The 12,180-nt window shown below is 40.1% G+C and overlaps 1 protein-coding gene across 2 annotated transcripts in view; it reads left to right on the top strand.

Moving 5' to 3' along the window:
• The window catches only part of LOC139520922 (negative elongation factor A-like), a 32,576-nt gene that overhangs the window by 17,699 nt on the left and 2,697 nt on the right, over positions 1-12,180 (top strand). For both annotated transcript variants that reach the window (XM_071314005.1, XM_071314006.1), the window contains 2 exons: positions 10,414-10,513; positions 11,395-11,654. In XM_071314005.1, the coding sequence (XP_071170106.1) occupies positions 10,414-10,513; positions 11,395-11,654 (360 nt within the window). The remainder of the gene's footprint in view (positions 1-10,413; positions 10,514-11,394; positions 11,655-12,180) is intronic.

Below are 12,180 nucleotides of genomic sequence, written 5' to 3'. Positions count from 1 at the left end.
CAGTAAGTAACAGTATCCTATACACCAGACTATGCTGCTGGACTGGTAAATCCTGCCCCATCAGTAAGTAACAGTATCCTATACACCAGACTATGCTGCTGGACTGGTAAATCCTGCCCAATCAGTAAGAAACAGTAACCTATACACCAGACTATGCTGCTGGACTGGTTAATCCTGCCCCATCAGTAAGTAACAGTTACCTATACACCAGACTATGCTGCTGGACTGGTAAATCTTGCCCCATCAGTAAGTAACAGCAACCTATACACCAGACTATGCTGCTGGACTGGTTAATCCTGCCCCATCAGTAAGTAACAGCAACCTATACACCAGACTATGCTGCTGGACTGGTTAATCCTGCCCCATCAGTAAGTAACAGTAACCTATACACCAGACTATGCTGCTGGACTGGTTAATCCTGCCCCATCAGTAAGTAACAGCAACCTATACACCAGACTATGCTGCTGGACTGGTAAATCCTGCCCCATCAGTAAGTAATAGTAACCTATACACCAGACTATGCTGCTGGACTGGTAAATCCTGCCCCATCAGTAAGTAACAGTAACCTATACACCAGACTATGCTGCTGGACTGGTAAATCCTGCCCCATCAGTAAGTAACAGTTACCTATACACCAGACTATGCTGCTGGACTGGTTAATCCTGCCCCATCAGTAAGTAACAGCAACCTATACACCAGACTATGCTGCTGGACTGGTTAATCCTGCCCCATCAGTAAGTAACAGTAACCTATACACCAGACTATGCTGCTGGACTGGTTAATCCTGCCCCATCAGTAAGTAACAGTAACCTATACACCAGACTATGCTGCTGGACTGGTTAATCCTGCCCCATCAGTAAGTAACAGTATCCTAGACACCAGACTATGCTGCTGGACTGGTTAATCCTGCCCCATCAGTAAGTAACAGTAACCTATACACCAGACTATGCTGCTGGACTGGTTAATCCTGCCCCATCAGTAAGTAACAGTAACCTATACACCAGACTATGCTGCTGGACTGGTAAATCCTGCCCCATCAGTAAGTAACAGTTATCTATACACCAGACTATGCTGCTGGACTGGTTAATCCTGCCCCATCAGTAAGTAACAGTTACCTATACACCAGACTATGCTGCTGGACTGGTTAATCCTGCCCCATCAGTAAGAAACAGTAACCTATACACCAGACTATGCTGCTGGACTGGTTAATCCTGCCCCATCAGTAAGTAACAGTATCCTATACACCAGACTATGCTGCTGGACTGGTTAATCCTGCGCCATCAGTAAGTAACAGTAACCTATACAACAGACTATGCTGCTGGACTGGTAAATCTTGCCCCATCAGTAAGTAACAGTAACCTATACAACAGACTATGCTGCTGGACTGGTTAATCCTGCCCCATCAGTAAGTAACAGTTACCTATACACCAGACTATGCTGCTGGACTGGTAAATCTTGCCCCATCAGTAAGTAACAGTAACCTATACAACAGACTATGCTGCTGGACTGGTTAATCCTGCCCCATCAGTAAGAAACAGTATCCTATACACCAGACTATGCTGCTGGACTGGTTAATCCTGCCCCATCAGTAAGTAACAGTATCCTATACACCAGACTATGCTGCTGGACTGGTTAATCCTGCCCCATCAGTAAGTAACAGTATCCTATACACCAGACTATGCTGCTGGACTGGTAAATCCTGCCCCATCAGTAAGTAACAGTATCCTATACACCAGACTATGCTGCTGGACTGGTAAATCCTGCCCAATCAGTAAGAAACAGTAACCTATACACCAGACTATGCTGCTGGACTGGTTAATCCTGCCCCATCAGTAAGTAACAGTTACCTATACACCAGACTATGCTGCTGGACTGGTAAATCTTGCCCCATCAGTAAGTAACAGCAACCTATACACCAGACTATGCTGCTGGACTGGTTAATCCTGCCCCATCAGTAAGTAACAGCAACCTATACACCAGACTATGCTGCTGGACTGGTTAATCCTGCCCCATCAGTAAGTAACAGTAACCTATACACCAGACTATGCTGCTGGACTGGTTAATCCTGCCCCATCAGTAAGTAACAGCAACCTATACACCAGACTATGCTGCTGGACTGGTTAATCCTGCCCCATCAGTAAGTAACAGTATCCTATACACCAGACTATGCTGCTGGACTGGTTAATCCTGCCCCATCAGTAAGAAACAGTAACCTATACACCAGACTATGCTGCTGGACTGGTAAATCCTGCCCCATCAGTAAGAAACAGTAACCTAAACACCAGACTATGCTGCTGGACTGGTAAATCCTGCCCCATCAGTAAGTAATAGTAACCTATACACCAGACTATGCTGCTGGACTGGTAAATCCTGCCCCATCAGTAAGTAACAGTAACCTATACACCAGACTATGCTGCTGGACTGGTAAATCCTGCCCCATCAGTAAGTAACAGTTACCTATACACCAGACTATGCTGCTGGACTGGTTAATCCTGCCCCATCAGTAAGTAACAGCAACCTATACACCAGACTATGCTGCTGGACTGGTTAATCCTGCCCCATCAGTAAGTAACAGCAACCTATACACCAGACTATGCTGCTGGACTGGTTAATCCTGCCCCATCAGTAAGTAACAGCAACCTATACACCAGACTATGCTGCTGGACTGGTTAATCCTGCCCCATCAGTAAGTAACAGTAACCTATACACCAGACTATGCTGCTGGACTGGTAAATCCTGTGCCATCAGTAAGTAACAGTTACCTATACACCAGACTATGCTGCTGGACTGGTAAATCCTGCCCCATCAGTAAGTAACAGTAACCTATACACCAGACTATGCTGCTGGACTGGTAAATCCTGCCCCATCAGTAAGTAACAGTAACCTATACACCAGACTATGCTGCTGGACTGGTAAATCCTGCCCCATCAGTAAGTAACAGTAACCTATACACCAGACTATGCTGCTGGACTGGTTAATCCTGCCCCATCAGTAAGTAACAGTATCCTATACACCAGACTATGCTGCTGGACAGGTTAATCCTGCCCCATCAGTAAGTAACAGTATCCTATACACCAGACTATGCTGCTGGACTGGTAAATCCTGCCCCATCAGTAAGTAACAGTATCCTATACACCAGAATATGCTGCTGGACTGGTAAATCCTGCCCCATCAGTAAGTAACAGTATCCTATACACCAGACTATGCTGCTGGACTGGTAAATCCTGCCCTATCAGTAAGTAACAGTTACCTATACACCCAGGGTTTCCGCTGGCGGTCGCCATTTTCGCAATTTGCGAAAAAATAATAATTGTGGCGATTAAAATTCGTCATTGGCGAAAGAATTTGGCGAAAGAAATATATATATATCGATTTATTTTCAGCCTTCTTGTTTATTTACTTTTTTCGGGTTTCTCTGACTTTACCGATCAGACAATACTCGGAATTCACCTTGAACTCGTTAAGATTTTGACAGAAAATCAATAATCAGCTGATTGCATTTATAGCTATAGACATCAAAGGACTAATCAATAAAGGTGTTGATTGTATGATATGACAAAATGATATGGTTAAATGGCTTCTATCACATGTCACAAAAGAGATTTATTAACCACTTCGCGACGCACGTGTTTGAAGTAAAATTTTTACGCTTCCTCTCCTTCTTTTAATGATAATCCACAAAAGAAAACTGTTGTTATGACGAAAAATGATCAAAAGCAAGAAAGGTCTCTGATTTAAAACTTTATCATTTAACTTTCATATAGATAATTGATTTGAGTGGGTACTTTAAAGTCGTTTCAGTGACACACGTGTTTCAAATATATAGTTTTACTTATTTACGATGGTATAGAAAAGAAAACTGTCGTTATGAAGAAATCTATCCAAAAGGTTGGCATGACAGTAACCCTAATGATAGGGTCTACACCTTACACGATGAATCAATTTCAAGTGATAAAATGTTTTGTTTTGTTGTAAAATCCACTTCTTATTTAGGGGGAGGGGGTATGAAAAAAAGGAAATTTTTAAAAGAAAAATACATTTGTGTTACTTGGCGAAAAATTAATAATAAAGTGGCGAAAATTATATTGTTTTGGCGAAAGAGGTGGCGAAAAAAATAATTGATCCAGGGGAAACCCTGTATACACCAGACTATGCTGCTGGACTGGTTAATCCTGCCCCATCAGTAAGTAACAGTATCCTATACACCAGACTATGCTGCTGGACTGGTAAATCCTGCCCCATCAGTAAGTAACAGTTACCTATACACCAGACTATGCTGCTGGACTGGTAAATCCTGCCCCATCAGTAAGTAACAGTAACCTTTACACCAGACTATGCTGCTGGACTGGTTAATCCTGCCCCATCAGTAAGTAACAGTATCCTATACACCAGACTATGCTGCTGGACTGGTTAATCCTGCGCCATCAGTAAGTAACAGTATCCTATACACCAGACTATGCTGCTGGACTGGTTAATCCTGCCCCATCAGTAAGTAACAGTATCCTATACACCAGACTATGCTGCTGGACTGGTAAATCCTGCCCCATCAGTAAGTAACAGTTACCTATACACCAGACTATGCTGCTGGACTGGTAAATCCTGCCCCATCAGTAAGTAACAGTATCCTATACACCAGACTATGCTGCTGGACTGGTTAATCCTGCCCCATCAGTAAGTAACAGTTACCTATACACCAGACTATGCTGCTGGACTGGTAAATAATGCCCCATCAGTAAGTAACAGTTACCTATACACCAGACTATGCTGCTGGACTGGTTAATCCTGCCCCATCAGTAAGTAACAGCAACCTATACACCAGACTATGCTGCTGGACTGGTTAATCCTGCCCCATCAGTAAGTAACAGCAACCTATACACCAGACTATGCTGCTGGACTGGTTAATCCTGCCCCATCAGTAAGTAACAGTAACCTATACACCAGACTATGCTGCTGGACTGGTTAATCCTGCCCCATCAGTAAGTAACAGTAACCTATACACCAGACTATGCTGCTGGACTGGTAAATCCTGTGCCATCAGTAAGTAACAGTTACCTATACACCAGACTATGCTGCTGGACTGGTAAATCCTGCCCCATCAGTAAGTAACAGTAACCTATACACCAGACTATGCTGCTGGACTGGTAAATCCTGCCCCATCAGTAAGTAACAGTAACCTATACACCAGACTATGCTGCTGGACTGGTTAATCCTGCCCCATCAGTACGTAACAGTTACCTATACACCAGACTATGCTGCTGGACTGGTTAATCCTGCCCCATCAGTACGTAACAGTATCCTATACACCAGACTATGCTGCTGGACTGGTTAATCCTGCCCCATCAGTAAGTAACAGTATCCTATACACCAGACTATGCTGCTGGACTGGTAAATCCTGCCCCATCAGTAAGTAACAGTAACCTATACACCAGACTATGCTGCTGGACTGGTTAATCCTGCCCCATCAGTAAGTAACAGTATCCTATACACCAGACTATGCTGCTGGACAGGTTAATCCTGCCCCATCAGTAAGTAACAGTATCCTATACACCAGACTATGCTGCTGGACTGGTAAATCCTGCCCCATCAGTAAGTAACAGTATCCTATACACCAGAATATGCTGCTGGACTGGTAAATCCTGCCCCATCAGTAAGTAACAGTATCCTATACACCAGACTATGCTGCTGGACTGGTAAATCCTGCCCCATCAGTAAGTAACAGTTACCTATACACCAGACTATGCTGCTGGACTGGTTAATCCTGCCCCATCAGTAAGTAACAGTTACCTATACACCAGACTATGCTGCTGGACTGGTAAATCCTGCCCCATCAGTAAGTAACAGTTACCTATACACCAGACTATGCTGCTGGACTGGTAAATCCTGCCCCATCAGTAAGTAACAGTAACCTTTACACCAGACTATGCTGCTGGACTGGTTAATCCTGCCCCATCAGTAAGTAACAGTATCCTATACACCAGACTATGCTGCTGGACTGGTTAATCCTGCCCCATCAGTAAGTAACAGTATCCTATACACCAGACTATGCTGCTGGACTGGTTAATCCTGCCCCATCAGTAAGTAACAGTATCCTATACACCAGACTATGCTGCTGGACTGGTAAATCCTGCCCCATCAGTAAGTAACAGTTACCTATACACCAGACTATGCTGCTGGACTGGTTAATCCTGCCCCATCAGTAAGTAACAGTATCCTATACACCAGACTATGCTGCTGGACTGGTAAATCCTGCCCCATCAGTAAGTAACAGTATCCTATACACCAGACTATGCTGCTGGACTGGTTAATCCTGCCCCATCAGTAAGTAACAGTTACCTATACACCAGACTATGCTGCTGGACTGGTAAATAATGCCCCATTAGTAAGTAACAGTAACCTATACACCAGACTATGCTGCTGGACTGATAAATCCTGCCCCATCAGTAAGTAACAGTAACCTATACACCAGACTATGCTGCTGGACTGATTAATCCTGCCCCATCAGTAAGTAACAGTAACCTATACACCAGACTATGCTGCTGGACTGGTAAATCCTGCCCCATCAGTAAGTAACAGTTACCTATACACCAGACTATGCTGCTGGACTGGTAAATCCTGCCCATCAGTAAGTAACAGTAACCTTTACACCAGACTATGCTGCTGGACTGGTAAATCCTGCCCCATCAGTAAGTAACAGTAACCTATACACCAGACTATGCTGCTGGACTGGTTAATCCTGCCCCATCAGTAAGTAACAGTAACCTATACACCAGACTATGCTGCTGGACTGGTTAATCCTGCCCCATCAGTAAGTAACAGTAACCTATACACCAGACTATGCTACTGGACTGGTAAATCCTGCCCCGTCAGTAAGTAACAGTAACCTATACACCAGACTATGCTGCTGGACTGGTTAATCCTGCCCCATCAGTAAGTAACAGTAACCTATACACCAGACTATGCTGCTGGACTGGTAAATCCTGCCCCATTAGTAAGTATCCCCTTGTCTGCTGAGCAAGCTGCTGCTACAACAGTTACCTATACACCAGACTATGCTGCTGGTCTGGTAAATCCTGCTCCACTAGTAAGTATTCCCTTGTCTGCTGAGCAAGCTGCTGCTACAACAGTTACCTTTAAACCAGACTATGCTGCTGGACTGGTAAATCCTGCCCTATCAGTAAGTATTCCCTTGTCTACTGAGCAAGCTGCTGCTACAACAGTTACCTATACACCAGACTATGCTGCTGGACTGGTAAATCCTGCCCTATCAGTAAGTATTCCCTTGTCTGCTGAGCAAGCTACTGCTACAACAGTTACCTATACACAAGACTATGCTGCTGGTCTGGTAAATCCTGCTCCACTAGTAAGTATTCCCTTGTCTGCTGAGCAAGCTGCTGCTACAACAGTTACCTATACACCAGACTATGCTGCTGGGCTGGTAAATCCTGCCCCATCAGTAAGTAACAGTTACCTATACACCAGACTATGCTGCTGAACTGGTAAATCCTGCCCTATCAGTAAGTAAACCAATTGCTAGCGAGCAAGCCGCAGCAACAACAGTGTCCTATACACCAGACTATGCTGCTGGCTGAGTAAATCCCATCAGTAAGTATACTCTCTGATGCTGAGCAAGCCTCAACATCAACAGTGTCCTATACACCAGATTATTCTGCTGGCCGGGTAAATCCTGCCCCATCAGTAAGTAAACCAATTGCTAGCGAGCAAGCCGCAGCAACAACAGTGTCCTATACACCTGCTGCTGGCTGAGTAAATCCCATCAGGTCCGAGTACACAGTTATCGTCCTTTGATTTTCGTTGTCCACGAATATAGTCCTTAGTGTGGACAGTGTGTTACTTGCCAATTTTTGTTATACCCCTTCCAAATTTATTTCTCCATGTTTTATGCCTCATATAGCAAGTTGGGGGGTGAAATGACACTGTAAAAAAAGTTGGGTCATAAATATTAATGTAAAGTAGTGATTAGGTCCAGCTGAAAAAGGTCAAAAATTAGCACTTCGGAAGCTGTCAAAAGATTTCAAGACCCCCTTAACATAAGATTGTCCATATTTTGAGTTAGAGCTGATGAAGTTTTCTATAATTTTGATATAATTTGTCCCAAAAGTAGTACAACACACTGTAAAAATATTATTGAGAAAGCGCAGGTGGGTTTTTTTTAATTTTCATTTATTGTCTAAAAGAAATGCACTACAAAATAACTGTGTACTCGGACCTAAGAGGTGAAATCAGGAAATATAGAATCTGTACTTTGGCAACTTCCCTGAATGATTTGATTGTGCCAATTTGTCAAATAGCATAAAACTAAAGGATTTAAACTTTTATTTGATAGAATTTCTGCAAAAATGACCAATTTTGGCATTATATGGTCAAAATAAGCATTTCATAGCTTTTTCAATTTTGATGCATAAGTGGCATTCTGACTTTCTATCTGACATGTTTTCATGTGTCAATTTTTGTGTTTCTATGCTTTAATCCAGTTTTATTACTCATTTGTGAACTCTGAATCTACAGAAAAGAAGATTATCTCAGAAAATATGAGCAAAATGTGTTGTATAAATGACCCTCGTCTAACGCCCTGTTTGGATCAAGTTAAATGTGAGGAGCATGGCACATAAAAGTTGAAGTCCATAATAAATACCTCAATAAATTTGTATAAAAAGCACTTAACAATGTCTTTTGTACCTGTTTCATTTCACATAATATCTTTCTTTACCTCTGTAGGATAGCATGTGGTTCAAATATAAGCCTGTTGAGACTAAAATTGCATGCAAGTTTTTCACTAAAAAGTGAAAAATCTTTGTATCAGACCATACTGTCTACTAAAAAAGTTGAATGTAAGAGCCTTTTTGTGCTCAGATTTATTGTATCATGTCACCTGAGTATAGAAATGATAGAAAAGACACAAATTTTTATTTCCTATAGCTTCAATATGCATTTTTAAATGTAAATATGTGCTACGGCCTAAATTGACCCTAAATTAATTTTAGTCTTACTTGGCCTAAGACCCTTTTAAACTAATATGATATGTTATTTGTAAGTTTTCTTTCCATTTAAAGTACATTAAGTACATATGTAAGGATTATTTATAATCAAAAAGCTTCACAAACTTAAAATTGCTGGAAAATATTACATCTTCATGTAAGGCCCGCTTCATTGGAAATCCTCCATTTTTAGGCACAGGCTCATATAAATTTGACTTTTGAAAAATTATGCTAAGTCTGATATAACAAATGAGTACTCTATTGCTTCAAATACATGATATATTATATATTAAGGCATTTTAAAAGTATTTTTTTGCAATATTTAAATTTTATAAGCCCCAAATGTTGATAGTTGAAATTTCTCAATTTTAACGTCTAAATTTAACACGCAAAGTTGAATATAGAATTAATCATATTGTCTATAATATATATCCTATTGCTATGAAACTTTGTAAGCAGTCTTGTAATATATTAAGCTTTAGTCATACCAAGTTTTATTAAGATTGGTCAACTTTTTCTATCCTATTAGGTCCGAGTACACAGTTATCGTCCTTTGATTTTCGTTGTCCACGAATATAGTCCTTAGTGTGGACAGTGTGTTACTTGCCAATTTTTGTTATACCCCTTCCAAATTTATTTCTCCATGTTTTATGCCTCATATAGCAAGTTGGGGGGTGAAATGACACTGTAAAAAAAGTTGGGTCATAAATATTAATGTAAAGTAGTGATTAGGTCCAGCTGAAAAAGGTCAAAAATTAGCACTTCGGAAGCTGTCAAAAGATTTCAAGACCCCCTTAACATAAGATTGTCCATATTTTGAGTTAGAGCTGATGAAGTTTTCTATAATTTTGATATAATTTGTCCCAAAAGTAGTACAACACACTGTAAAAATATTATTGAGAAAGCGCAGGTGGGTTTTTTTTAATTTTCATTTATTGTCTAAAAGAAATGCACTACAAAATAACTGTGTACTCGGACCATCAGTAAGTAATGTATACTCTCTGATGCTGAGCAAGTCTCAACATCAACAGTGACCTATACACCAGATTATGAGGCTGGCTGGGTAAATCCTATTTAATCAGTAAGTAATCCACTGCTGCTGTGCAAGAGTATCCCATAATCCAGACTATGCTGCTGGACTGATAAATTCTGGCCAATCAGTGTGTATACCCACTAGCTGGGCAAGCCTCAACATCAACAGTGTCCTATATACACAAGACTAATTCTTGGCTGATACCTCCTGCCCCTCTAGTTAGTACGCCAAGTGCTACAAAAAATGTTACTATAGCAAGGTTTAAGCCCATAAAGATTAAACAAATATTTAAACTTCAAACAGAAGATTTCTATATATTTTAGTTATTTCATAAGAAAGTTATTTTAAACATAATACATGCATTGTTTTAATATATCATTTTAGAAACTTCCAGCAATACAAGCCATTGTTACTGGGACTACCCCATCGCTTGGGCCTTCAGTGTCATATGTTCCACAGATTAGAGCTAATACACAGCTTACAGGTAAGTTCATTGTTGATTAAGAATGACTATTGATACTTGAGTAAAATATGATCCACTTATAAGTCTGATGAGGTTTTACATATCAGAAATCTAAGACTCAAGCTTTGATCCTGGAGTTGAAAGATTTTTGCCATTTCTTCTGATGTAAAAATTGTCTGTTCCATTTCTTCAGATGTTAAAATAGGTTATCTTTTCTAATTAGATTAAGGCACTTTTGTTTTATTGGCACTTATTGTAAACAAAATAAGTAATATGTATGTTGCTGTTCAAGTTTTTCAGACATCAAAACTACGGTATGTCAAATCTTTATGGAATTTATTGGAGTTATTACCCTTAGATGACAATTTTTACCAAATTGTTTTCCCTTTTTGCCTTATATCTGAAAAACAATAAATATAGATAGATACTTGAATAAGCAAATATGATGTGCAAGACAAGATTTTCAAATAAATCTAATGGTAAAAATCCTCATTTCACTTCTTATAGGAGTTATTGCTTTCTGATGCCTTTTAACTTGAAAACTGTTATGGATAGATAGTCACTTCAAATAGTAAAAATGTTCTGTAAGCCAAGATCTACAAATAGATCAAGTAGTTGGTAGACTCATTAAAGGAGTAATTGGGTTTAAATGATGATTAATTTTTACCTGTTTTTGTGTTTGGGCAAAAAAGGAACGATAGAAAGAAATTATAAACAGTAAAGATGATCAGCAAAAAATACAATGTAAGAAATTGTCCATTGTTGAAAATGCACACAGGCATTTTTGGGTCTCTAGTTTGTTCATCCTACAAAAATGGCAAAAAAAAATGCATGTAAAAGTTTCTACAATTACAGCATTATTTTTGCACTGATTCTGACAAATGCTTTTCATGTTTACACAGCACCACTTGCAATGACATCAGCAACCAGAACACAGCAGGCTAGGGATAATTTACAGCAACAGTTAGAACAACAGTTAGGCCAATCACAGATCAGAACACAGTCATCACTGCCTGTCCAATCACAGAATCCATTACAACCCACTCCTGTTTCATTACCTGGGCAACCACCTACACAACCAATACAGCAATTAAACAATCAACAGCCTCAGCTGCAGACGCCACAGCAGCAAAATGCTCCAAAGAAAGGATTATCTTTGACAGTAAGATCAATTAATTTGTATGTCTCTGTTGTAGATCATGAAATAATTCATTAATGTGTATTATCTGACATTTATATATCTGCCCTTCATTAAACAAATTTCTGTGCAGTTATTTCAGTATTTTGCATCAAAATATAAAATATAACTACATTACCAGGAACGTTTGGCAATTTTTGCTGTGCTGTTCATTGCCCCTTCCCCCTTTCAACCATAGATACTTTAACCAATGGATGGTCAGAGAGTTGTTTAGTTTTGTTTTGTTGCAATGTGGTTAAGAATTTTATTAATTTCACATTCTTTAAATCAATAGAGACATGTGAGTTGTTTGTAAATGACATACCATAAATGGCAGATAATATTTGTTCAAACTAACAAATAATAAAGATTGTTTTTAAACAAGGTTTATGACCACAAAAGAAAGGTTGGGATTGATTTTGGGAGTTGAGGTTCGAACAGTTTAGGAATTAGGGGCCAAAAAGGGGCCCAAATAAGCATTTTTCTTGGTTTTCGCACCATAACTTTAGTA

Source organism: Mytilus edulis, chromosome 4 (genome assembly GCF_963676685.1).
Source record: "Mytilus edulis chromosome 4, xbMytEdul2.2, whole genome shotgun sequence".
NCBI classification, from domain to species: Eukaryota; Metazoa; Mollusca; class Bivalvia; order Mytilida; family Mytilidae; genus Mytilus; species Mytilus edulis.
Note: the sequence above shows the minus strand (reverse complement) of the source record. Positions and strands in the feature narration are given on the sequence as shown.